General features: G+C 44.1%; 1 protein-coding gene across 1 annotated transcript; it reads right to left on the bottom strand.

Annotated features, from left to right (window-relative positions):
• Positions 1 to 966: 966 nt before the first annotated feature.
• LOC310778029 (rap guanine nucleotide exchange factor 5-like) lies at positions 967 to 23,596 on the bottom strand (the record flags this gene model as incomplete). The annotated part of the gene is given in 17 exon segments (XM_083638344.1): positions 967 to 1,085; positions 3,474 to 3,528; positions 3,637 to 3,701; positions 3,869 to 3,956; positions 5,230 to 5,280; positions 5,419 to 5,506; positions 5,756 to 5,934; positions 6,101 to 6,223; positions 6,438 to 6,535; positions 7,341 to 7,490; positions 8,759 to 8,837; positions 9,065 to 9,095; positions 14,977 to 15,074; positions 15,177 to 15,321; positions 15,747 to 15,825; positions 22,711 to 22,811; positions 23,301 to 23,596. Coding segments are annotated over 17 exon segments (1,845 nt in total).
• Between the last annotated feature and the right edge of the window lie 2,310 nt (positions 23,597 to 25,906).

Raw genomic sequence — 25,906 nt, 5'->3', positions numbered from 1 at the left:
GAACGACTATAATCAGTTTACACACAGCCAAAGAAATGCATTATACATCCAGCTCATATCTCCTGACTCCTGGTACACCAAAGCATTCAGCTTGGTAAAGCCTTATCTACTACGCTGCTCTTTATGGATCAACAATGGAAATATGGTTTAAGCATTCTGAAATGTAAAAATACATAGTGAAAACAATATATGAAAATTATCTATATAACTGTAGATTTAGGAATCACCTTTCGCTATTTTTTTTTAGAGTCTTCAGTTTAGCAAAACATATTGTGTATACAGTACACACTGTACTGGTTCAGTAGCTACTGAATGTCCTCAGTCCTGCAAAGTGGATTCTGCTCTAGTGAATGTTTACCACAGAGCAATAAAAAGTTTCTGTAAAGGACCATTTAGCTGAAATACTCTTTGGTTATTTATGATGGGATATCCTCCTGCCAAACGCCAAATGTATGCTGCATACACACAAAAAGGTACATACAACTCTAACCTGACATGAAGTTGAATGTGACTATGCACCATGCTTACACACGTTTTATAAGGGATTGGTGAGACGGGCCTAAAAAATAAACTGATGGGAATTATTTAGACTATACAACACACAATAAAGTTATTCTGATTCTGATTGTTCACCTCCTATGGGCTTAATTTATCATTTGTATAGAATGATCTTTCTATAGATAAATTGATAGATGGATAGCTAAATGTTTGTATGCAGCTTTTTACTAGTGAATCTATGCAGGGATTTACCGTATACAGTACATCTAAGCCAGGATCTATTTTCTGCTGCCTCTTGTTTATGGCCAGTGTTTTCCTGATTGACTGGCTCCCTCCTGTGGTTGGACTGGATTGTGCAGCGTCCTTTGAATGCTGACTTGAGTCCTGAGAGATGTATGGGACACTGGTAGAATGTTCCCTTGGGCAATCCGGCCTGACAGAGTGGGAAGTAGTGTAAACGCTTTTTGTCTATGCCCGAGGCTCCAGCCTGTGTGACAGTTCAAACAGAGTCTGCTGATTGTCGATGATATGAAGGTAATCAATGTAGGCTCGCACTTCTGAGCTGCTCTTTTGGGTAATGCCATTTCCTGTAAAAACAGTCATTAACGTTACTGCGTTACTTCAGAAGCTGAGCCAGCAGGACAGATCATTAACTATTACGCTCTTTGCCGTTACTTCAAAAGCTGAGCTCGCAGGACAGATCATTAACTGTTACGCTCTTTGCCGTTACTTCAGAAGCTGAGCCAGCAGGACAGATCATTAACTGTTACGCTCTTTGCCGTTACTTCAGAAGCTGAGCCAGCAGGACAGATCATTAACTGTTACGCTCTTTGCCGTTACTTCAGAAGCTGAGCCAGCAGGACAGATCATTAACTGTTACGCTCTTTGCCGTTACTTCAGGAGCTGAGCCAGCAGGACAGATCATTAACTGTTACGCTCTTTGCCGTTACTTCAGAAGCTGAGCCAGCAGGACAGATCATTAACTGTTACTCTCTTTGCCGTTACTTCAGGAGCTGAGCCAGCAGGACAGATCATTAACTGTTACGCTCTTTGCCGTTACTTCAGAAGCTGAGCCAGCAGGACAGATCATTAACTATTACGCTCTTTGCTGTTACTTCAAAAGCTGAGCTAGCAGGACAGATCATTAACTGCTCTTTGCAGTTACTTCAGAAGCTGAGCCAGCAGGACAGATCATTAACTGTTACGCTCTTTGCCGTTACTTCAGGAGCTGAGCCAGCAGGACAGATCATTAACTGTTATGCTCTTTGCTGTTACTTCAGAAGCTGAGCCAGCAGGACAGGTCATTAAACGTTACTCACGCTCTTTGCCGTTACTTCAGATGCTGAACTAGCAGGACAGATCATTAACTTTTACGCTCTTTGCTGTTACTTCAGAAGCTGAGCCAGCAGGACAGATCATTAACTGTTATGCTCTTTGCTGTTACTTCAGAAGCTGAGCCAGCAGGACAGGTCATTAACCGTTACTCCACGCTCTTTGCCGTTACTTCAGACGCTGACCTAGCAGGACAGGTCATTAACGTTAATGCTCTGTCCTCTTATCTATGAATGTGCACTGTAAGCATTTCCTACATCCACTTCCCTGTTACTATTTATCTGAAGTAAATTCACTGTATACATGATAGCAGGTAGTATGAACCTGGTTTAAGTTACATGAGGATACGATACTTTGAGAAAACAAAGCCTAATTGATTTTGTCCATATCAGTGGCTGTTTGCCTTACGATGAACACAAACTGGACGTCATAGCCTGTAACACTAGAAATCAAATGTTTGGACACACACTACATTATTCAAGTAGTATTATGATTTGTCACATTTCAGAATAATAGCAAAGAGCTCAAAATTATTGCAGTGATCAAAAAGTGTAAAGCAAATTAACATTTTTATATTTTAGATTCTAAAATATAAGATCGTTTTAATTTGCTTTACACTTTTTGATCACTGTAATAGTTTCTAATCTAAAATCTTTATGATTTAAAGTAGCCTCTGCCTTGATGGAAATAAATTAATAGATACAGTAGGCATCAACTGCACTATTTATATTTAGATGAAATGTGTCTAAGAAACACATTTCAAGCAATTAAGAACAAGCCGTTAGATCAAAATGGTTTTAAGAGAATGAAAAACATAATATATTCAATCAGATGTCCAAACTTTTGACTGGTAGTTGACCCACTTTATGATTTAGCATGGGCCAACACTGATTACATGTTACCAACATGGGCCAACACTGATTACATGTTAACAACATGGGCCAATACTGATTACATGTTGACAACATGGGTCAACACTGATTACATGTTAACAACATGGGCCAACACTGATTACATGTTAACAACATGTGCCAACACTGATTACATGTTAACAACATGGGCCAATACTGATTACATGTTAACAACATGGGCCAACACTGATTACATGTTAACAACATGGGCCAATACTGATTACATGTTAACAACATGGGCCAACACTGATTACATGTTAACAACATGGGCCAATACTGATTACATGTTAACAACATGGGCCAACACTGATTACATGTTAACAACATGGGCCAATACTGATTACGGTACATGTTAACAACATGGGCCAACACTGATTACATGTTAACAACATGGGTCAACACTGATTACATGTTAACAACATAGGCCAATACTGATTACATGTTAACAACATGGGCCAATACTGATTACATGTTAACAACATGGGCCAACACTGATTACATGTTAACAACATGGGCCAACACTGATTACATGTTAACAACATGGGCCAACACTGATTACATGTTAACAACATGTGCCAACACTGATTACATGTTAACAACATGGGCCAATACTGATTACATGTTAACAACATGGGTCAACACTGATGACATGTTAACAACAGGCAACAAAAGTTGAATGGAGCTGTTATCTCATAATGCAACAGGGTAATAATGAAAGACCTAAATACGAACCCAGGTGATCTTTCTGACACTGCCGGATGAGCCGCACCGTGTCTGCTATCATGTGCTGGGAGACAAGATGGACACAAGCGCAATGAAACAGTGACATTTACAGCTCAGCACTGCTCTCTACAGTATGTGCACAATCCTGTGCTAATAAGCTTCATTAACTTACCAGCTTTTCAAAATTAACCAGGTTATCATGAAACGTTTTGTTGCCTTCATGAATGAATGTGATATCTAAAAGAGAGAAACATCTGATCAGTATTCACTCGCAATAATTTGTGGTAAACAGTGTGCCTGTTGAAGGAATGTCAAATCTGCGTCATGGAATAAATATTTCACAGCACGCTCTCTCTCTCTACCTTTAGCTAGACTACAGTGAAGTGACAGAATGCTGCGCGCACCTTTAAGCAGCAGAGGAAGAAAGGGGATCTTTGGCGCCTTCATCTTCTTGAAGGAGTCCCTGTAGGCCTTGTGGTTGAGAGAGGGATCCTGTGAAGACAAAAAAAACTGAAAAAAACGAGCCTTATCCTCTGGAGGTGAATGTGTGGGCGAGTGCACACATGCTTTGCTGTTTGCATGTGTAGTGTAAATTAGAAATAATAAATAAGGGACCCACTAGAGGCAATGCAGAGCATTTTATTTATTTATTACAACTCCAGCACCTGATTTTTGGGGAATTACATAGATCAATTTATTTCCCCCATATCTTTTGTATATACCCAGAGAGTAGATGTGGAAGATTATTATAAACCCTAGAGCAGGGCTATTCAACTAAATTGTTCAGGGGGCCACATTGTCAGAAAACTACGGGGCCGGGGGCCGGGGGCCGGACCGTTCCCCGAGCTATAAATCCCATAATCCCATTACTGTATATGTACACTTGACACAATGTGCCACCACATTTTCAAAACTTTTATTTCACTACATTGCAAAAGTAGCTTAATTTCCGTTTAAAAGAGCTTAATTTCTGTGCAACAAAAGCTGTGTTAAAGCCCCAAAAGTAAACACATATTTGAAACAAATCTAAGTATTCTACAACACATGTCAGCCATAATTTGGTCAATTCTGACATCTCTTACCTAGCTACACCACAGCATTGTAAACATTTATAGTGCATCAGGAAAGGAAAACAACTGTAAACATTATTTATTGTTTAGAACCTAGCACAGTATTAACTACTGAGTATCTCATGAAAAACTATTAATATTGCATATTTTGTGTTTAGCTACTATACGTCACAGCATTGTAACATTGTAGTGCAGGAAGAAAGTACAATTACTGTAAACATTTTAACCATATTTCTTGTTTAGAACCTAGCTAGCGACATCACACTTCTCCTGAAAAGCCATTTATAATGCATCTTTCTTGATTAGTTACATCACAGCGACATCTCCTGAAAAAAACATTAATATTGCACCTTGTGGCTACATCACAGCATCTCCTGAAAAACATGTATAGTGCATCTGACTTGTTTAGCTCACTTTAGCTACATCACATCAGAAAAACAACCATTTGGGTGTAATAAGTAGATTCAGTTTAATTGTTTTTTTGTTTTTGTTTTTAGAACTCATCCGCAGGCCGGTCTGACTTGATTGGCGGGCCGGATTTGGCCCGCGGACCGCCATTTGAATAGCCCTGCCCTAGAGACTATTACAGTGTGTGCAGTAATGCTTTTCATGGGTTTTTTTTTTTTTTTTTTTTATAAAACAGATCTATTGGAGTTATGTGATGCCCTACAGTGGACATGAGAAATTAAACTTACTGTCATTGTCTCCAGTTCTGAAAACAGCCTTTTGAATTTCCCGGGAATTTTCTGCAGGGACAAAAAAACAACAACAGGTTGCATCTGTGCACTAATACTGATAGATGACACAAACAAACATAAACATAAACAACACAAACAAGAAAAATAAATGCTTTTGTTTAAAAAAGGGGGGGGGGTCCTCACCTACCATGTCTGATTGAGGCGTCTCACAGCTGCAGTGGTCAGGCCCATTATAATGGCAAAGAAACAGTTGAGGTTCCTCTGTGCTTTACAGCTATCACGGAGCAGAAGAGGACATGATTCAGTACAGTATATAGCAGCACAGCAATATATGCAATTTATCAATCTGCCACTAGAGGGGGCAGCATCTCCATCTTCTAAAACTCAGCTAGCATCTCACTAAGAAAACAATGGGCCTGTATCTCTGCAGTGTTGGCCAGCAATGTATAGAATAGTGTGAAAAAGACTTTTATAGGGCGGAGAATCACTTTCAGCAGGAGGTGCGTTCAGGTAGGCTACTCACTGGGCAGCGATCTTGATGAACTTCTTGATGAGTTGGACCCTGTTGCAGAGCATCGGGCACAGCAGCACCTCAGTCATCACCCACAGCTGCACTTCATCGCAGCGCTGCAGCAGCAGCTCCAGCGCCACAGTGTGGCTGCTGCTAGCATGACGGCCGAAGGTGAAATACACAAGCTCTTGCTGTAAACGAACAAAACATGATGTTCATACTCTAAGTCGAGGACAGCACATAGCACATCATGTCTAATATATGGGTTAGACACTTCATGAACGAGCCATGACAAATGAGGCATTTTAGAGGCAATAACGTCTGCCTAAGCCATATTCATACAGCTGTGGGACGGACCTCGTGTATCGAGTCAAAGATGGTCCAGTCAAAGTTGGTGAGGGCAACAGCCACATCCCATGTGTTCATGCCGAGTATGCGAGCTCCCCTCTGCTGCAGCTCTGAGTTGTCTGTGAATGGGTTCTGAACAGAGGGAATTAAAGAGCATTAAAAGTAGTCCATGACAAGATCAGTGTTGCCTATTACAGAATAGAAGTTATTTCATGTGAACCAATTTGAGAAGATAAACATTTTGCATTGAAGATGACGAACAAAAATGAACCAAAAAGCCTGACAGAAGAAATTGTGTCGTTTCACACTATGGACACTCCATGAAGGGACACATTAGTATTCCTACCAGCACGTCACCCAGGTCCTTCCTGCACACGTGCAGCCTCCCCACCGCCCTTAAAGACTCAGAGTACACTCTGTCCTGCGGCTGGAGGAGGAGCCTACCTGCAGAGGAGAAAGGGAAATATCACAAACAGTGCAATGCCATTTAAAGAATCTGTCTGCCAGTGTGTCACAAGCTATATCGCTTAGAGAGATAAGACTCCTGGTGCCATGCTGCTACACTCGTGAGTCGTGAGGCAGCCAGTCACTTCACTCACTGATAACAGCCAATCACTTTCCATTGCCAGACCAGCCGCAAATGATTGCTCAGTTCTCCATGTCTGCAGACTGGCTTGTCTTCATGTAGCAGAAATGTTGGGGTCAGGGTTAGGTCAAATCTCATAAGATTACATTCAGGCATTCATGTCTCAGCATATTCTACAATCCAAAATGTGCTCAAATGTAATTGTGCATTCCATTTGTATTGGGAAGTAGGAATTTTCCAGGTCAAAGGTCGGGAACGCCCCTTGTGTGACCTGCCCTCAGATTTCCTACCCTGATCTCGGGGGAGCCTCACCAGCCGCAACCTCAAAATCCAAGATGGCAGGTCAGTGCTTCAACAGTAGTGAAAGTTGTAGTAAATACTACTTTATTAGCACTTCTGTCTTATTTGTGTCTCAGACTGTACTGTCTAACTTCTATCTGTGGAAATGTTGCTATGGTGTTTATATGCACAAAATACTGCGTAATGCATTATCAACTGTTATTGCCAACAATGGCTAGCCTGGCTAGAGCTAACCTTGGGTGTGACGTCACTCAACTGGGATATTCCTAGTTCCTGCAGTGCAAATGGAATGTGGCAAGTATGAGACATTGTGGGAATTGAGTGATGGTTGGAATGTGGTTGGTTGGTTAAGATGATGTTTACCTCCAGGGTAAGTGATGGCCACTAGTACCAGCTCCTCCTGGGGAACATCCATCCTTTCTGCCACTGCCTGCAGCAGCTCCTGGGCCACCACCCCAGCCTGGGCCCTCACACTCAGGTAAGAGTCCATGGTCATGTACACATGACAGAGCACTGGGACCAAGAGAAAATACAACTTCAGCATGGCATCATATAGAACACACTGCATCTGGCTCTCTAAGTGTAGCGCTGCAACGTCAAACATTTGTAGTGCGCAACTCCTCGCTGGGAATGTGTGGAACTGTGTGAACGTGGAGCAGGACGTCGTTGTAAAAGAGCTAGAGCGATCAGCTGACTTTCCCTGGAGAACGTTTCAAAAGAAATACAGGCAGTATAGCCCCTCCCATGTATCAATAAGGCAAATGGAAGGGAATGCTTTGTGGCAAAGAAAGGCACATGGAGTTAGAGGTCTTCACGGGTCTGCTCGGCTCTGAGGACCCGGGACGTGACCTGAGACCCGTACAGGACCGGGTCCACATTTTATTATGGTCACGTGTGTCTGGGTCGGGATGGTCGGCTCCTATTCTATCACCACGGGTCCCGGGTCTGTTTCATTATGTGTAATAGGGTTACCCGAGTGGATCCGAGAAGACCCGTGATACAGAAACACATGAAAACATAGCGCGCACGTGAGGCTTGTTGTCACAAACTGCAAGTAGCAAGAACTGCGGTGGATTTGATCGAGCACTCGCTGCTCTGTTATGTTGGCCTGTTGGAGTAATGCTCTGGTTTCGATTACTCATGCCTGCCTCAGTAAAGCCAAAGTTGCGTCTAGCCCATAGACATAAATAATAGTCTAGCCTTGCCTCTGTGACAATTATTATATTGTTTAGAGTTAAGTGACCATGCGCACTCGGAGTCATATTTACTAGAAGAGTGCAAAACCAAACCAAAAACTTATGCATGCCAGGTGCTCCAGGCAAAGTACCGTGACAAGCTAGCTCAAGATTAGCATTGTGAGCTAACGTAAACATGGACATCTCGGTGAAAATTGGCTCGGTTCTGTACGGGTCCGGTATGCTCGTTTCTATACGGGTCCGGGTCCGACATTTGATGGTTCTGACGGGCCCCGGTCTCAGCTTTCTAATAATAGACGGGTCTGGTCCGGGTCTGGGCACAAATACCCCGGGTCCATTAGGGTCCGGGTCCGTCATTTTGGACCCGTGAAGACCTCTACATGGAGCCATGGCCGTATCTACCATTGAGAACACCGAGGTCATGACCTCCGTATTTAGAAAACCCTGCATACGGCCCTGCAGGGAGTTGAGGCATTTGTGTTCCTCTGAAGGATTCCTATTGTCCTAAATGTTCCACACAATGTCAACTTTGGAAACAACGTATGATGGGAGGAATGTGAGGAAAGCCATTATTTTACGGCTCACCTTCCTTGGTGTCCCTCTGTGTGCCTCTGGACTGGAGCCCGCTCTCTTTCACGCTCAATTGGTGGAAAAGTGCTTTGCTCTAAAAGAAGGGAAATGCGTCAAATTCTTCACACATTCATATTGTTTGAGAACACTGTGCATGAATGTCAACGTACAGAACAATGTCTTGAGCAGGATATGTGAGGACAATAGCTGTAACACCCAAACGACAGTAGGGTGCCGAAGTACCCAGTCGGGTCCCATTCAATAACATTCCATCTGTCTTAGTGCAGCAAAGAGAACACACACAGCCCCCATCTCTCTTACCTTTCTGTGAGGAGAATATTCATCCACCATACTGGAGAAAGGAGAAAGGGGTAGAAGACATACATGAGTAAAGTGCAGCATCAGCTATAGGCTACAGTACAAACAGAAAGTCTGCATAAACTGTATTTTTGTTTTTATTCATTCAGTAATCTGCACTAGTTTGTGTAAGGTGGCCCAGACGGCTCAAACGAACTGCATATATCCTAAATGCTTTGCAAATTCGAAAAACACATGCCTGTTAACGGAAAACACATTCAAAAACAACAATACGAATGCAAAGTCACAACACTGCAAAAGTCACAACACTGCAAAAGTCACAACACCAATGCAAATGTCACAACGGAAGTGAGCAACAACAGAAGTTGACACTGGGCAGGGGGAGAAATTGGTGGGGTTTAGGCATGAGGAGTGATGACTGGTTAAGTTTAGGGTAAAATATCAGGGTAACGGCACGTTCACACCATACCTTGAAACAACGCTCAACCAACGCTGAACCCACAAGTTTCATTTCGGCGTCCTTGTTAACAGGCAAAGCCGTTCACACCAGCCGCGTGCGTGCCTTGCTAACGCGATCGTTCAGGATACAGTCCTACGGCATGTTCACACCATACGCCAAAGCAACACTCAACCTAAGCTCAACCTACGCTGAACCCACAAGTTTCATTTCGGCATCCTTGTTAACAGGCAAAGCCGTTCACACCAGCCGAGCGAGTGCCTTGCTCAAGGCACGCTCATGCCGCGCTCAAATTATCGTTCAGGATTCCGTCCTATTTTCCAAGCGTGACGCGTGAAGCGTGAAGCTGTCAGGCAGGAGTGTGTCTGGTGTGACCGGTTAGGCGTGAGCTCACATTCAGCGTGAATCAAGCTTCAGTTCTGCTTATGTTAAGCACCTGGTGTGAACAAAGGCTAACGGCCCATGCAGACTACAGCAACGTTTTTCGCGTGTAGACACCTGCTGTCGCCTGCTGGTCGCTTGGTGCTGCAGGTTTATTTTATTTTTTTATTTTATTTTATTTTCAATCTTTTATAGAACGATAAACATACACGACAAACAGGCTCAGACACAGGAAAATAAGTAATAATAATAAAAAGTAAAAAAATAAAATATTAATAATACAAAAATATATACATGTATACAGTATATACTGTACATACATCTTTGACATTTAACATTGTAACTGTAATTGTAACTAATTGTGGAGCTACCAGCCGCATAAGGTGCTTATGTGCTTGTAAGAGATATTGCATATGGGATCTTATACAAGGGGTCTGTGGGAAATCAGTTGGGCAATTGCCATCAATCACTCCTAACCTCAGTCCCTAGTCATTCTTAACCTCGTCAAGGTAGGTTAAAAACGGGTCCCAGATAGTTGAGAACTTTCCAAATGAGTTGGTTCTCAGGAACCGGAGTCTTTCCATCTGTATAACAGAGACCATGTCCATTAGTGACATGTGGAAAGAAGGTGAAGAGGAGGACTTCCATTCCTTCAAAATAAGTATTTTGGCGACAGTTGTCCCCAGTGTCAGAGATTGCTGCACAGCTGTAGGGAAATTCAGAGAGGACTCCGAGCAGCCGAAGATGGCGAGTTCTGCCTGTGGCTGCAGGGTTATTTTGTAGGCCTTAGAGTATTAGTCAAATATTTTGGCCCAGAAACTCGTTAATGAAGGGCAAAACCAGAAGGCATGAGATAGCATGCCCTCTGACACCTGAGACACAGCGGTGAGACAGAAGGGAAGATCTTATGTAATGTATGCTTGGAGTAGTGAAGACGGTGAGCAACTTTAAATTGGATCAGCTGGTGTCTACTATTAACTGAGCAGAGTTACCACAGACAGACTCCTTTCCCATATAATGTCGGATAAATCAATACCAAGTTCCCCCTGCCATGCTTCTCTAATCCTCTCAGTAGTGGCTGTATTGCGGTTGTCAAGCAGACATACAAATCTAGAGATAAGATGCCTGGAGTGAGGAGGGCTCAGTAATACATAAAAAAGCATGCTCATTTGGGAGCGCTTCAAAGGTATGAATCTTAGATCTAACATAATTTCTGGTTTGCAAGTATCTGAACCAGTTTTGTGCCAGGTAACTCAAACTTCCTCTTCAGTTGATCAAAAGATGCAAAATGACCGTCTATGTATAGGTCTCTGATGGAAACCAGCCCCTTCTCACTCCATGCATGGTAATTTTTGTCTGCCCATGGAGCCAAAAAAGAGTGATTGAAGCAAATCGGTGTATGGACAGAAACTGGTAGATTTAAAACACTCAACTTGAGTTAGAATTATAACAGAATTTTTCGTAAGAAAACTTAAATTTGCAGACGGCAGTGACTCAAACATATAAGGCCACTCAACCTGATCGAACGCCTTCTGTAAATATGTATATATATATACTGTACATATTTAGTGTGTGTGTATTGTGTTTGTGTGTGTGTTGGGGGGTTGTCATCTGGCTTTTCGAAAAATGTACGGCCGTTGACAATTAAACGGGCAGTTCCTTTTGCATTTATGTTGTCGTTTTTGCATCTGTGTTGACATTTTTGCATTTGTGTTGTCGTTTTTGCATTCGTGTGTTGTGGCTTTTGTGTTGATTAATGTGTTTGTTTTTCGAATTTGCAAAGTATTTGGATATCCAGTTTGTTCACGTCGTCTCGTCCACCATAGTTTTCCTTCAGGCTCCCATATACAGTATGTAAACTAATCAGAATATAGTAAAAAATTACTTTACCAGACGCACAGTCTATAATCAAGGTAAAGTGAATGCATAAACTCCTCTGCTACATCCAGTCCATTATTAAAGCTCAGTGTCAAGGCTGGATGTGAGTGCTGTGTAGACATTAGACCTTCCAATCTGATCCCTTCATTGAATCACCCTATTCTCATCAGCTAGGCCTAGAGCTCATGTGATGGATAGCCCCCAAGTCCATTATCATCCCCCAGCCTCTACTGGGCTCTGCGTCACAATAGGCATGTTGGCACAAAGCCTGTCCTGGGGGATCCCACCACCCCCCCCCCCCCCCGCCCCCCCCCCCCCGCCGCCGCCGCCGACTAGAGCACACTAATGAAAAACGTGATTCCCACTGTCATCTCAAAAAACACAGCTGATGATCTCATTCACTCTCTTGCTCCTCCAAATATGGAGTCACCATGAATGTCTATGAACCATAATGCCATTTGAGGAAAGAGTGCAAGAGAACGGGACATGTTTCATTTCGAACATTTGACCATCCTGTAGGTGTACATGCCATACCTACTAAGCTTTCTTTTTTCCATTGAGGCCTGATAGAGGTTGATGGGAGCAACGGCTAAGAAGACAGGTTAATAGCTGCTGAGTCTTCTTTTCCTATATATAAAAAATACTCCTTTTAGCAGCAGATTGCCACAAAGCAGTCAACCCTGTCCTCCCCCAGGGTGACCCTGAGTGAGAAGAGCTCATAAATAGTAGAGCGTGCCTGTTAGTGACACCCCACACAAAGTCCAGGGCTCTGAGGGAGTGGGTGCTGTTAGTGACACCCCACACAAAGTCCAGGGCTCTGAGGGAGTGGGTGTGTTAGTGACACCCCACACAAAGTCCAGGGCTCGGAGGGAGTGGGTGTGTTAGTGACACCCCACACAAAGTCCAGGGCTCTGAGGGAGTGGGTGTGTTAGTGACACCCCACACAAAGTCCAGGGCTCTGAGGGAGTGGGTGCTGTTAGTGACACCCCACACAAAGTCCAGGGCTCGGAGGGAGTGGGTGCTGTTAGTGACACCCCACACAAAGTCCAGGGCTCGGAGGGAGTGGGTGTGTTAGTGACACCCCACACAAAGTCCAGGGCTCGGAGGGAGTGGGTGTGTTAGTGACACCCCACACAAAGTCCAGGGCTCGGAGGGAGTGGGTGTGTTAGTGACACCCCACACAAAGTCCAGGGCTCTGAGGGAGTGGGTGTGTTAGTGACACCCCACACAAAGTCCAGGGCTCTGAGGGAGTGGGTGCTGTTAGTGACACCCCACACAAAGTCCAGGGCTCGGAGGGAGTGGGTGCTGTTAGTGACACCCCACACAAAGTCCAGGGCTCGGAGGGAGTGGGTGTGTTAGTGACACCCCACACAAAGTCCAGGGCTCGGAGGGAGTGGGTGTGTTAGTGACACCCCACACAAAGTCCAGGGCTCGGAGGGAGTGGGTGTGTTAGTGACACCCCACACAAAGTCCAGGGCTCTGAGGGAGTGGGTGTGTTAGTGACACCCCACACAAAGTCCAGGGCTCGGAGGGAGTGGGTGTGTTAGTGACACCCCACACAAAGTCCAAGGCTCGGAGGGAGTGGGTGTGTTAGTGACACCCCACACAAAGTCCAAGGCTCGGAGGGAGTGGGTGTGTTAGTGACACCCCACACAAAGTCCAGGGCTCAGAGGGAGTGGGTGTGTTAGTGACACCCCACACAAAGTCCAGGGCTCAGAGGGAGTGGGTGTGTTAGTGACACCCCACACAAAGTCCAGGGCTCAGAGGGAGTGGGACGTGGGTGTGTTAGTGACACCCCACACAAAGTCCAGGGCTCGGAGGGAGTGGGTGTGTTAGTGACACCCCACACAAAGTCCAGGGCTCGGAGGGAGTGGGTGTGTTAGTGACACCCCACACAAAGTCCAGGGCTCCCTCGGACGGAGTGGCTGTTGTGGATTTGTCTCCCTGGATAGAAACAGGAAGAAGGCGGGCCAGATAATGGCAGCACTGTCAGGTGGAATGATCTGCATTGGTCTAATGGGCGGCAGGTTGGCGTTTTTCCCCTGGGAGTCGCTCTGATTGGAGGCTGTGGGTGAAGATGGGGAAGGGAGACATGGGTGTGTGGCAGTGTGTCCGGTGCCTGGGGGTTGTTTACACTGTAATAAGTGCTGGGTACTAGTGCTTTTACCTTATTAAGCCAAGACATTCAGCCAGAAACTGTAGCTGAGGAACAGTAACTCTGCAGGACCGTTCTGTCAGTGTTAACAATACCAAATAACAATGAACAAGAAATCATTTGCAGATTTAATATACAATTCAAAATGGTGTATCCTGTGGTTGGCACTTACAGTAGCTGCCTTGTATAACAAGCTCAGCCAGACAATTTGAGATGAATAACTTCACCTCAATCAATTCAATTCACTTAAAGACAGCAGCAGCAACAGTGTCTCAGTAGAGGTGCCATACTTTCAATTCTGAGTTGGGCTTTTGAGGAATGCCTTTTGATGCTAGTGATAAAACAGCTGTCATTACATTCATTCTCTCAAATCCCTGTGCAGTATCTCCTATTTTTATTTGATTTCCATGCATCACCCCAGAACACTGCAATTACTCTTCATGTATGAATGGCTGCATTGACGGGACTGAGATCCTAAATAAAGGCAACAGACAGAGAAGAGACTCAAGACCCAGCTAGTCTTCTTTTTCTCCAGAACTCCAACAGTCATATTTCCTGCTTCTCTATACGCCCAGACTTGATATTTATGAATGCATCCATTTTTCCATTTTATATATTGTATGTAGGGGTGTCACGACACACATACGATACGATGCACGATATTGGGTTCACGATAACGACACGATACGATATTTAACAATATTTTTTTGCGATCGATTTGTAAGTTGAGGGGGCATCCTCCACGGTAATTTGAGTCATTTCACCACTTTCATCCTCCGTGTCTGTAACGTCCCTCGTCTGTTCAGACAAAGCAATGAAAAGGAGGGCGAGCATGCAATCAGATGCAGATCAGTGCCACCATGTTCAGCTTCTTTTTCTCGCGATATGAGATTTCATCTCAACGATACATATTGTCACGGTTTGATATCGCGATATATCGTGGGACGATATATTGTGACATCCCTAACTGTATGTATTCACTGAATTATTCTGTCTCTTAATTCCTCATCATAACACACATAGCAAGTTATTATGGTCACTCACTGCCTGCGATGCAGTTGTCGGAGTTCCTGTAGCTCCCTCAGATCCTTCTCCAGCGTTGGGTGCTCATAAAGGTCGTCCAACACATAACGATACAAGGTCTGAAAGGAAACGTCCATTTTTATTTCCCGTTGCACGTACATTTAGTTCCCCTCACACTCACACCCACCGGCTTCCACCCTCTCTCGTCACGTCTTTCCTACCTTCAGAAACAATTGAACATGTTCATCTTCCCTCAGGAAGTCCCTGCAGAGAGCGATCCACTGCAGCACCAGGTGCAGGACTTTTCGCTTCCTCTCTAGAGCCTCCTTCCTGTCCTCCTTCCCTCTGTATCGCTTGCCGCAATAGGTGGGCGTCAGTTAAGGCTTCAACACGGACAAGGAGGGAGTTCAATTTGCGGACATAAAGTGCCATATAGAATATCCTGCTGAGACGGGAAGCATGAAGGGTGCCTGTGGGTGGGAGGCGGATGCAAGAGGATGGGGTAGCAAGAGAGACTGCTGGGTGAGCAACAGTTTTAGACAGTTAAGTGAAGTGGAGTAGCTCAGAGTTCATAACAGAGTCATACATATGTGTACATCTATCTATTATACCTGTAATATTCTGAAGATGGTTGTGTGAGAGACTGTGATGCTGAATTCCTGTAATATAATAATAATAATAATAATAATAATAATAATAATAATAATAATAATAATAATAATAATAATAATAATAATAATAATAATAATATAATAATAATAATAATGTAATAACGCCGCTTTCAAGGATATTGTCCCAGCAGAGCTTGACATAAATCACCAGTTGACATGAACACCGGGTAGGTCAGCAGAAAGTCATCCAGAAGTGTATCTGTAAGGGACACACATTGTTGACAAAGAATACAAAATTATATATTTTTGCAGTATAAGTTTAAAATACATTATTAGACTATTAAGCTTAAAATGAGACCAAAAACTATATAACATACACAGAACTCCCCTCAAAATAAAGAAATGCATATGGATTGAAACACTCTTCAATAACTGGAAGGCTGATATGCTGTGACCTCGACTACTGTAAGCTGTTAAGGCTAGTTGTAACTATGGAATTTATTGAGATGGCAATTTAGAGACGTGATTTCTGTTGTTCCATCCCATTATAATAACGATAAAAAATGATAGATGTTCCATTGCTGAGCAATGTCCATCAGCAAGTGCTAGGCAGAGTCATTCCACAGCAAGCTTAATGTGAATAACCTTTCAATTGCACTTTACCCTATATATTGAGTCATCACCCTCCTTGGTCAGTCTATAGATAATGACTTGTGCTGAAACCAATGACGATTCCTCACTTGTCATTTGCTCGGTGCTCACTTGAGTTTATATATTCCTTTAAGACCTTCATCTTCAATCTCATGAGATCTCTTCTGCAACCTGTATCCTTGAAGATAAGCCAAATAGTGTCAATGTGTCAGTTGACTGTCTCTCTAGCCTCTGGACCGGTGGAGGCTCCTTTCATTCCAATTATCTTTCGAAACAAAATGGCCATCTCCTCATATTGACCTTAATGTGTTTGCAAGCAGCATTTTCAGCGCCTGTGTCCTTGTATGATTCTCAGCCAAGGTTACACATAGGTCAACTAGATAAGTTGTCAGTGAACAACTGACTGACAATTCCACTTAGATATTTTCAAACTTAAAATATTTTTACCATTATAAAAAAAAGAGAATGCCTGACCTACTGTATATACAAGCAATTATTATCAATCACATAAAAGGTTTGTTAGTGCCCCTGTGCCACAGTATCTGCTCGTAAAAGGTAGACAACTACTCCGTGGATATTAGGAAATAATTAAGTGCTACAAATGTGCTGATATGATCAGTTCTAAGCGAGAAAGAGCCTTCTGAAATGACCGTATGCCTGACCACAAAGAAAAGCTCTAATAGGGCCAACCTACTCTCCTCTCTGTGAGTGCATCTCACACACACAATTGTAAATGGACCCCTTTAATTTCACACTTGCTTCCCAGGGCCTTTGTTTGCTTGTGTCATGGTCCACAGAACTCCCTGACATCATGATGTTCATCCACACAGTACATCACTCACACACTCTTACACAGTCAGCTCACACATCAGTACACACAGTAACAACACAGTCAGCTCAGTACACACAGTAACAACAGTCAGCTCACACATCAGTACACACAGTAACAACACAGTCAGCTCAGTACACACAGTAACAACAGTCAGCTCACACATCAGTACACACAGTAACAACACAGTCAGCTCACACATCAGTACACACAGTAACAACACAGTCAGCTCACACATCAAGAGTAGCCTACAGTACACACAGTAACAACAGTCAGCTCACACATCAGTAGGCTACACACAGTAACAACACAGTCAGCTCACACATCAAGAGTAGCCTACAGTACACACAGTAACAACAGTCAGCTCACACATCAGTACACACAGTAACAACACAGTCAGCTCACACATCAAGAGTAGCCTACAGTACACACAGTAACAACAGTCAGCTCACACATAAGTACACACAGTAACAACAGTCAGCTCACACATCAAGAGTACAGTACACACAGTAACAACACAGTCAGCTCACACATCAGTACACACAGTAACACACCTTAAAACAAAGCAAGCCAACAACGCACAGCACATGTCATGTGTTTCTTGCTGTCACCCACTCACATATGTATCTAGTCCCCCCTCCACCCCCCCACACACACACAATTTTCACCATGCACTATACTGTATCACACACACATCACCATGCACTATACTGTATCACACACACATCACCATGCACTATACTGTATCACACACACATCACCATGCACTATACTGTATCACACACACATCACCATGCACTATACTGTATCACACACACATGTAGGCCTAGGTCCTTTTTCCAGATAGTCTTAACTGAAGGTGTTTATCCAGAGTAACAGCAGAGATAACACTTCTCCCCAAGCTGTAGTGTACACTCTGCAGGTTATGCTATTGAAGTCAGAAAACTCAATGAATATTTTATTATGTTGTGTGGAAGAAGACCCATAGGTTTATTCTAAAGTTTGTTTCCCCCCACTAGAGCAAAATAGCAGGGAAAAGCCTCTCCAGTAAAGTCTCCTTCCACACAATTTATAGTAATAAATGTATTTGTTTTTATAAATATCTATTTAATTTATAGTTCCTCTTGCATGGCACCGTAACCCCGGCGTTACGTTTCTGATTTTTTGCTGTTCATCTGTCATTTATGTGATTAATTAGGTAGTTAATTCTGAACAATGCTGTTCATGCTACATACCAAATTAACCGGCTGAATCTTGCACATCGAGCCATGTCTTCCTTTTTCAGATCAGATCAACACAGCAGAAGTTATAGCTGTCTTTGTACAAAGACAAAGACAACATTTCAGATTATTTGGCTTTTTCAAATGGCTTTTTATAATAGCTTTTTGGAAATCCGCCTAGGTATCGCCCTACAAAAACCACTGCCAAATACTCATGTTTTGGTATTTTTTCATCTTCTTTGAGTTGGGATGTGGTAAGGCCTGTGGCTATGTCTCCATTGGGTTTATAGCCATAAATACAACAACCACAGGTAACTGTTTACACTCTAAAAGTGTTTTTTATTCTAGGCGAGAATCAACCACTGTGTTTGAGCTGGTGTTACTCAGGGTCAGTAAGACATAGAGTCATTCTGACACTTGGAACAGAAACTTCAAAGTCTTACCTTTCAGAAAAGGTCAGGCAGTTGTCTGTAACCCTAGCGGTTCAGCCACAGTAAGCATTTTAGTTTGGGTATGTCGTTTTCACCATTTTCTTCAGAAATAGGTGGCTTTAGAAGAGGTTTTAAAGGATAATTTTGTGTTTTCTTTCAACCTGGACCCTATTTCTCATCGTGACATACTTTTTTCAAATTGGTTGAGTACTCACCGAGATAGCCTTGTTTACAGCTCGAGCAATATCGTCAAACAACTATACCAATGTAACCCAGTCGGGCAATTGCGCACCGTCATTCCACGTTCGCTAAAACGGCTTGTTTTGCCGCTGGGAGACTCAAACTGTCATTATAGTGTTTGGCAACATGGAAACAAATGACTCTATACATGAATATTCTCCGGGGGTTTACTGTGGGACAGAGAAAATGGGCAAGGAGAGATAGTGAAAATCCTCCATGTTGACACAGCACGAGCTTCCCTGTATTGCTGCTTGCCCCTCTCCTTAACCTTAAGGTCCAGTGAAAGCTGTCACTGTCACTTTATTCGATTTGACTTCATTCCAGGATCATTAATAGACTTGCTGGCCTTGGCCAGAGAAGTGAATGTAGGCCATGGCCCATATCTTTGTATTTATAAACTAGTAGAGATGAGTTCCTTTGATGCTTTCAGTCTAGTGTCTCTTTCTCTTAAGACAGCTGCATTTTAAAAGGTGTGTTCAAACTCATCTTTAGTATCCTATGACAGAGAATCCTATAATCACATACTCGCATCAAATCAAATTTAGTCTCCTACCATAAAGAATCTCAGAATGGTGTCATTGATCTAATTGATCTAGTCTTTCAAACTGCTGTGCAATCAATCAACTTTCCAATCAAATCCATGACCTTTTGCATGTTAATAGGTAGTCTTGAAATGAATCAATCCAGATTCTGAGATAACAAAACATTTGTCATGTTTGGGCTGCAGCCGTCATCACAAGCCACGCTTTTCTTTGTATAAAACCCATACAATTGTCATGATAGCCTACAAGCAATTTGTGTAATTCAATGAAATGCTTGTATCCGCTTACTCCCTGAGACTGTTTTCTATTACACACGAGCATTAACACATCCCCACGGTGCATCACACAGAGCTGGAACGTCCTCTCATGTAGCACACAAATTGTTCCATGAGGTGTTTAAGAGTCGGCAGTGTGCAGTGTGAATCTGTGCAGAGCTGCAACCAATAGCTGTCAGAGGTTGTGTACAGGGTCCAGGGGAAGAAGGCAAAGATTGAACACTTGTGAGCAGTGTTGCGCAGGTTACTTTCAAAATGTAATATACTACATATTACTAGTTACTTTCATTTGAAAGTAATACGTTACTTTACAATATTACTGTCTGTGTAGAGTAACTCGTTACTTATTACACTACTTTTGCATTACTTTCACCAAAACAGCAGCAGCAGCAGCAGAATGACATCGCCGCCCCGGAACCATCCCGAAAAATAATTTCAACCGCCTTGAAGTCAGTGTAAACAATCCAAAATTCTAAATGTTATTCTTTGCCTTTGTGATTGTCATCTATAGTGGTTATTTGCATAAAAACACACAGTTTGATTAGGAAATGATTGTATCTTTTTTAAATATGTGCTTTGATTTAATAAAATGTAATTTGTAAATTGAGTTACTTGACAAAGTAACTGGTATAATATTACTGAAATCCTATAAGTAATAAGTAACAAGTAATATTACTGAGTTACTGCTAAAAGTAATATATTACATGTAATATATTACTTTTGTAATGAGTTACCCCCAACACTGCTTGTGAGTGCTAAAAAGCTACACAGTGTGTGTACACCAGAGTAAGTCTGCATTTTCCCCAACATGCCTGTGGTGATCTTAAAACATGCCATCTCTTCTGCATTCCTAATGCTGTATGCTGGATATGGGGAGGAGGGGAGGTCAAGTGCCACTGCAACATAGTATAAAATAGGTCTGTGAATCTTCACTGGCCTCACGATTCGATTACGATTCATCTGTCAACGATTCGATTCGATTCCACGATGCAGCACGATGCATCTTGATACAGCTCCAACAGTATTGCAGCTCCAAGTATCAAATCCTCAATTTTCTGTACTATTACTGCACATGGCTACTTTTTCATCAAGCAGTCAGATACATATCAAGTCCCTTTTTTTTTTTTAACTTTAAAGTGCTTTAAAATCTGAATGTCAACAGAAATGTAAACATAAATGATTCAACGATTCATCTGTCAACGATTCGATTCGATTCACACGTCCGCATCGCGATGCATCGATTATACGATTAATTTTGACACCCCTAGTATAAAATTGCATTTGTAATGAGTATGACGCTACTCATAGTTGTTAACACATCAACGTTTGTCTACGTTCATCGGTCAGGTCGACACATTCATTCATTTTCTACAATCAGCGAGTTTCTTTGAGAGACACGACAATGAGGTGAGCTTGGTGGATGTTGAATTAAGATGAAGTCACTACTCTCACACTGTGGTGACCCTCTCAGTGCATCGTCAGCAGCAGCAGCAGTCGCATTCAGAGCTTCCCAATTGAAATAGAGTGAACCAAGGCCAAATGGAGTCAGAGTATTAAGCATCATTGAGCGCAGAGCAATTGCTCTTCAGGACTGGGCTCCTTCCTCCTCGTCTCCGGCGGGTCTCTGGCTGCTACACTGACCCTGGGACTTCACTTCACTCAGCATCTCGCTCTGGCCCCCAGCTCCCCACGGAGGCTCGACTTCGGGACACACGCACTGCAAACGTGAGGTCATCCTGAATGATCTGTCAACAACCCCACTGCCTATTAGGTTAGATGTACTGTGTGGACTGCCTACCGACCCCACAGGTAATTAGGTTAGATGTACTGTGTGGATGTGTTGAGAGCGCCAATACACTAACCCGAGGGAATTAGACACAAGGGATCGTCTCGTAGCCACGTCTCACAGAGATCTAAATTATTCAACCTTATGTTTCAACATTGCATCAATATTACATGCTTTAAACTCGAGTCATGAAATATTGTGATTTAACCTGAGACGTAACGAGTCTGGCACATGTGCAGTGCACCAGCTGGAATTGCAGACAGGTCTCCTGAGAGGACATTAAGATCAATTCCACTCACTTCCTCATCAGAATGAGCAATGATCTCTGCTATGGGGGGAGCCTGCATACATCGTGATGGCAGATCATTTGTGACCGCGTCCATCTCCCAGGAACACTCTCTGAAGTGTCTCTCTCTCTTTCTCATATCTACTCATCTGAAGTGTCTCTCTCTCTCTCTCTCTCTCTCTCTCTCTCTCTCTCTCTCTCTCTCTCTCTCTCATATCTACTCATCTGAAGTCTCTCTCTCTCTCTCTCTCTCTCTCTCTCTCTCTCATATCTACAACACTCTCTGAAGTCTCTCTCTCTCTCTCTCTCTCTCTCATATCTACTCATCTGAAGTGTCTCTCTCTCCCTCCCTCTCTCTCTCTCTCTCTCTCTCTCTCTCTCTCTCATATCTACAACACTCTCTGAAGTCTCTCTCTCTCTCTCTAATATCTACTCATCTGAAGTGTCTCTCTCTCATATCTACAACACTCTCTGAAGTCTCTCTCTCTCTCTCTCTCTCTCTCATATCTACTCATCTACGCGGCTTCGGCAATGGAGAGTCTCTTCTGCCTTGCCAACAGCACGGCATTTTCATCTACCTGCTGGGATTAGTGGAAATGTGTTGATTTGCCATGGCACTGAGGATCTAAAAGGATCTGTGTCTCTCTCTAACACACACACACACACACACACACACACACACACACACACACACACACACACACACACACACACACACACACACACCAATGGAAAGTCACAAGCAAGCCACTAACTAATGCTGTAGACATAAAGTTGCCCCTTCGCCCACCAGATAAATATTCTGCACATAATTCAGTGAAATTTTTGCTCCATACAATACTGACATGATGACAAGACACGGTCAGAACGGAGCGTGTGCTGACCTGGCTCCTTGCCTGGCGGCGTCCCCTGGTCGTGGTCCAGTGTCAGCTCGTTCAGCAGGTGCTCCAGGATCTTCTCGGGTGTCCCCGACACGACGGTGTACCTGTGGGACACAGCAGAGTCAGACACCACGGTGTACCTGTGGGACACAGCAGTCAGACACCACGGTGTACCTGTGGGACACAGCAGAGTCACACCACCGTGTACCTGTGGGACATAGCAGTCAGACACCACCGTGTACCTGTGGGACACAGCAGAGTCAGACACCACGGTGTACCTGTGGGACACAGCAGAGTCAGACACCACGGTGTACCTGTGGGACACAGCAGAGTCAGACACCACGGTGTACCTGTGGGACACAGCAGTCAGACACCACGGTGTACCTGCTGTGGGACACAGCAGTCACACCACGGTGTACCTGTGGGACACAGCAGAGTCAGACACCACCGTGTACCTGTGGGACACAGCAGAGTCAGACACCACGGTGTACCTGTGGGACACAGCAGAGTCAGACACCACCGTGTACCTGTGGGACACAGCAGTCACACCACGGTGTACCTGTGGGACACAGCAGTCAGACACCACGGTGTACCTGTGGGACACAGCAGAGTCAGACGACGAGTCGTCCTCGATGGAGGACAGGGAGCGGCTGCTGCTCCACTCCTCCTCGCCCTCCTCATCGATGTAGCGGAAGTAGGGGACGTCGAAGGTGGGCATGGTCAGCAGCAGCGCCTCCTCTGCCCGGCTGGTGCCGTCGCTGCTGCTGCTGCTCTCCTCGGAGCCCTCCTCGTCCTCTTCGTCCTCCTCTTGCTCCACCAAGGCGGCGTGCAGCAGCAGCCTGCCCTCCTCTCGTCCTCGCGGCTCCGGGGGTCGGGGCCGAGAGCCCATCCTCACAGAGTCTGCGTGCCCTCGCCTGGTGGTTACTGCTGCATGCCACCTTTACCCAGCCATCCATCCAACCTTGCAGCCCGCTATACAGCCCCGGAGTCCACTGCTGTCAATCCCTCAAGCCGCACCGCGGTATCCCGGGAATGCTTTTTCCCAGTGAAAAAGCTCTCCACACCCCCTGAGTGAGCTGCATAGGAAGCTCGCGGTCCCAAGCGCCTTACTTATATCTATTCAATCTGGTCGTTTATGTCTAGGGAGCTGTGATGTAAGCATGCACGACTGAGAGAGTGTGATCCAGAGAGGCAGAGCAGGAGAATGATGAGAGGGGAGAGTGCTGAGAGAGAGATACAGAGCTAGAGAGAGAGAGAGAGAGAGAGAGAGAGAGAGAGAGAGAGAGAGAGAGAGTTATACAGAGCTAGAGAGAGAGAGATGGAGAGAGGCTTACCTCCTGTGCCTCTCCTCCATGCTCCCTCCTCCCCTTGCTGAGGCAGAGGGGGCTGGCTGCTGTGACGACACTCTCTGGAGAATGAGCACATTGTGGCCCCTCTCCCTCACACACACACGGACTGCCTCGTCACTGTGGGGCTGGAGAGAGAGAGAGAGAGAGGGGGGGGGGGGGAGGGAGGTGTTATCACCAAGGAGATTCCCTTCACACACACATCACCACTGATTTCCATCATAATACTCTGTCAAAGCCAGCACTGTCAATGAAAGGGCATTTCCATATATCATTATTCATGCGTTATTATCGCTGGAGCCCATTCAGGGATTAACGTTTAAAAAAAAAATCTCATACATATTTTAATGATCCAATTCCTACTTAGAGTATTAAATTATTGGTTGTGTCTACTTCCAAACCGTTAAACATTTAAAATCTGCGGCTTCACTTCTGGTGTGCAGAGTTTGCGGAATCTTTTAGTGGTTCAGAGTTTGGCTCGCATGGTTGGTTCTCTCTAGTCTCGTGGCCTCTGGCTGCTAGGAATGATTTTCAAAGAAAAATGTAAAAATTCATAAATTCATCCACATTATTTGCAAACACACACACTCACTCCCTCCCCCTCTCTATCTCTGAGTCATACAGTCACACACTGTCACTTCATCATAATGTTATCAATATTTCACAGCTTCAGGTAAAACTGCTATACTCGCCTTCTCTACCCCATCCCCCTCTCGATTTTATCCCTCACCAGTCAACAGTCCACACTTCTCCTTTTTATAATATAGGACAGGCTTAAAATATATATAACGCATTTATATAACATTTTATATCTTCAGCAGACAGGTACGTCTAAAGTTCTAATACAACTGAAATAGACATCTCGCATTCACAGCTCGGCCACTGCGCGGCCTTGCCAGCAGCTCAGCTGCTGTGTGGCCAATGAGACCAGCCTCACTGATGATGTCAGATTTATGACATCACTGATGATGTCAGTGGGATTTATGACATCACTGATGATGTCAGTGGGATTTCATCAGTGGGATTTATGACATCACTGATGATGTCACAGTGGGATTTATGACATCACTGATGTCACAGTGGGATTCATGACATCACTGATAATGTCACTGATGATGTCACAGTGGGATTTATGACATCGCAGTGGGACAGACAGAGAAACAGACAGAGCCCTAGCTCCCGATTCCTAGGCTCACCCGCTGCGTGGGTTCGCCTGTCCTGCAGCTCACATTCGCAGCTCAGCCGCTGCACGGCCTTGCCCGCAGCTCGGCTGCTGTGTGGCCTTGCCTGCCCTATTGACGTGCGCACAATGTCTCCCTCTCTCTCTCCCTCTCTCTCACTCAGTCTCTCCCCCCTCTCTCTCCCTCCCTCACCTCATCTCCCTCTCCATCAGTCTCTCTCCCTCAGTCTCTCTCCCCCTCTCTCCCTATCGTGACTGTGTGTGTGTTTGAGTGAATTTATGACATCACTGATGATGTCATCAGTGGGATTTATGACTTCACTGATGATGTCATCAGTGGGATTTAAGACATCACTGATGATGTCATCAGTGAGACAGACACAGACAGAGCCCCAGCTCCCATTTATCCACCTTATTTTTGAATGCCCCACTGTAAAAAATAATTGTGGGAACAAGGTCCGGTTTAACGTGACTCATTGTTGCAGCTTGCCATTTCCTTTGTTATACTCGGCTGCAGACCCGAATTATAAACCGGAAGTTGGAGTCAGTTATAAAAGTTATAAATATAGTCACGTTATAAACAACTAACCAACGCTGCGGGTCCGTATGGAAACAGTGTTACTCGAAATGGTTAAAAGTTAAATCAATTTGGTCGTTCAGTGGCGTTTTACTG

This window comes from Poromitra crassiceps (assembly GCF_964638095.1).
Source record: "Poromitra crassiceps genome assembly, chromosome: 1".
In the NCBI taxonomy this organism is placed as follows: Eukaryota; Metazoa; Chordata; class Actinopteri; order Beryciformes; family Melamphaidae; genus Poromitra; species Poromitra crassiceps.
This window is presented reverse-complemented; position numbering and strand designations above follow the sequence as displayed.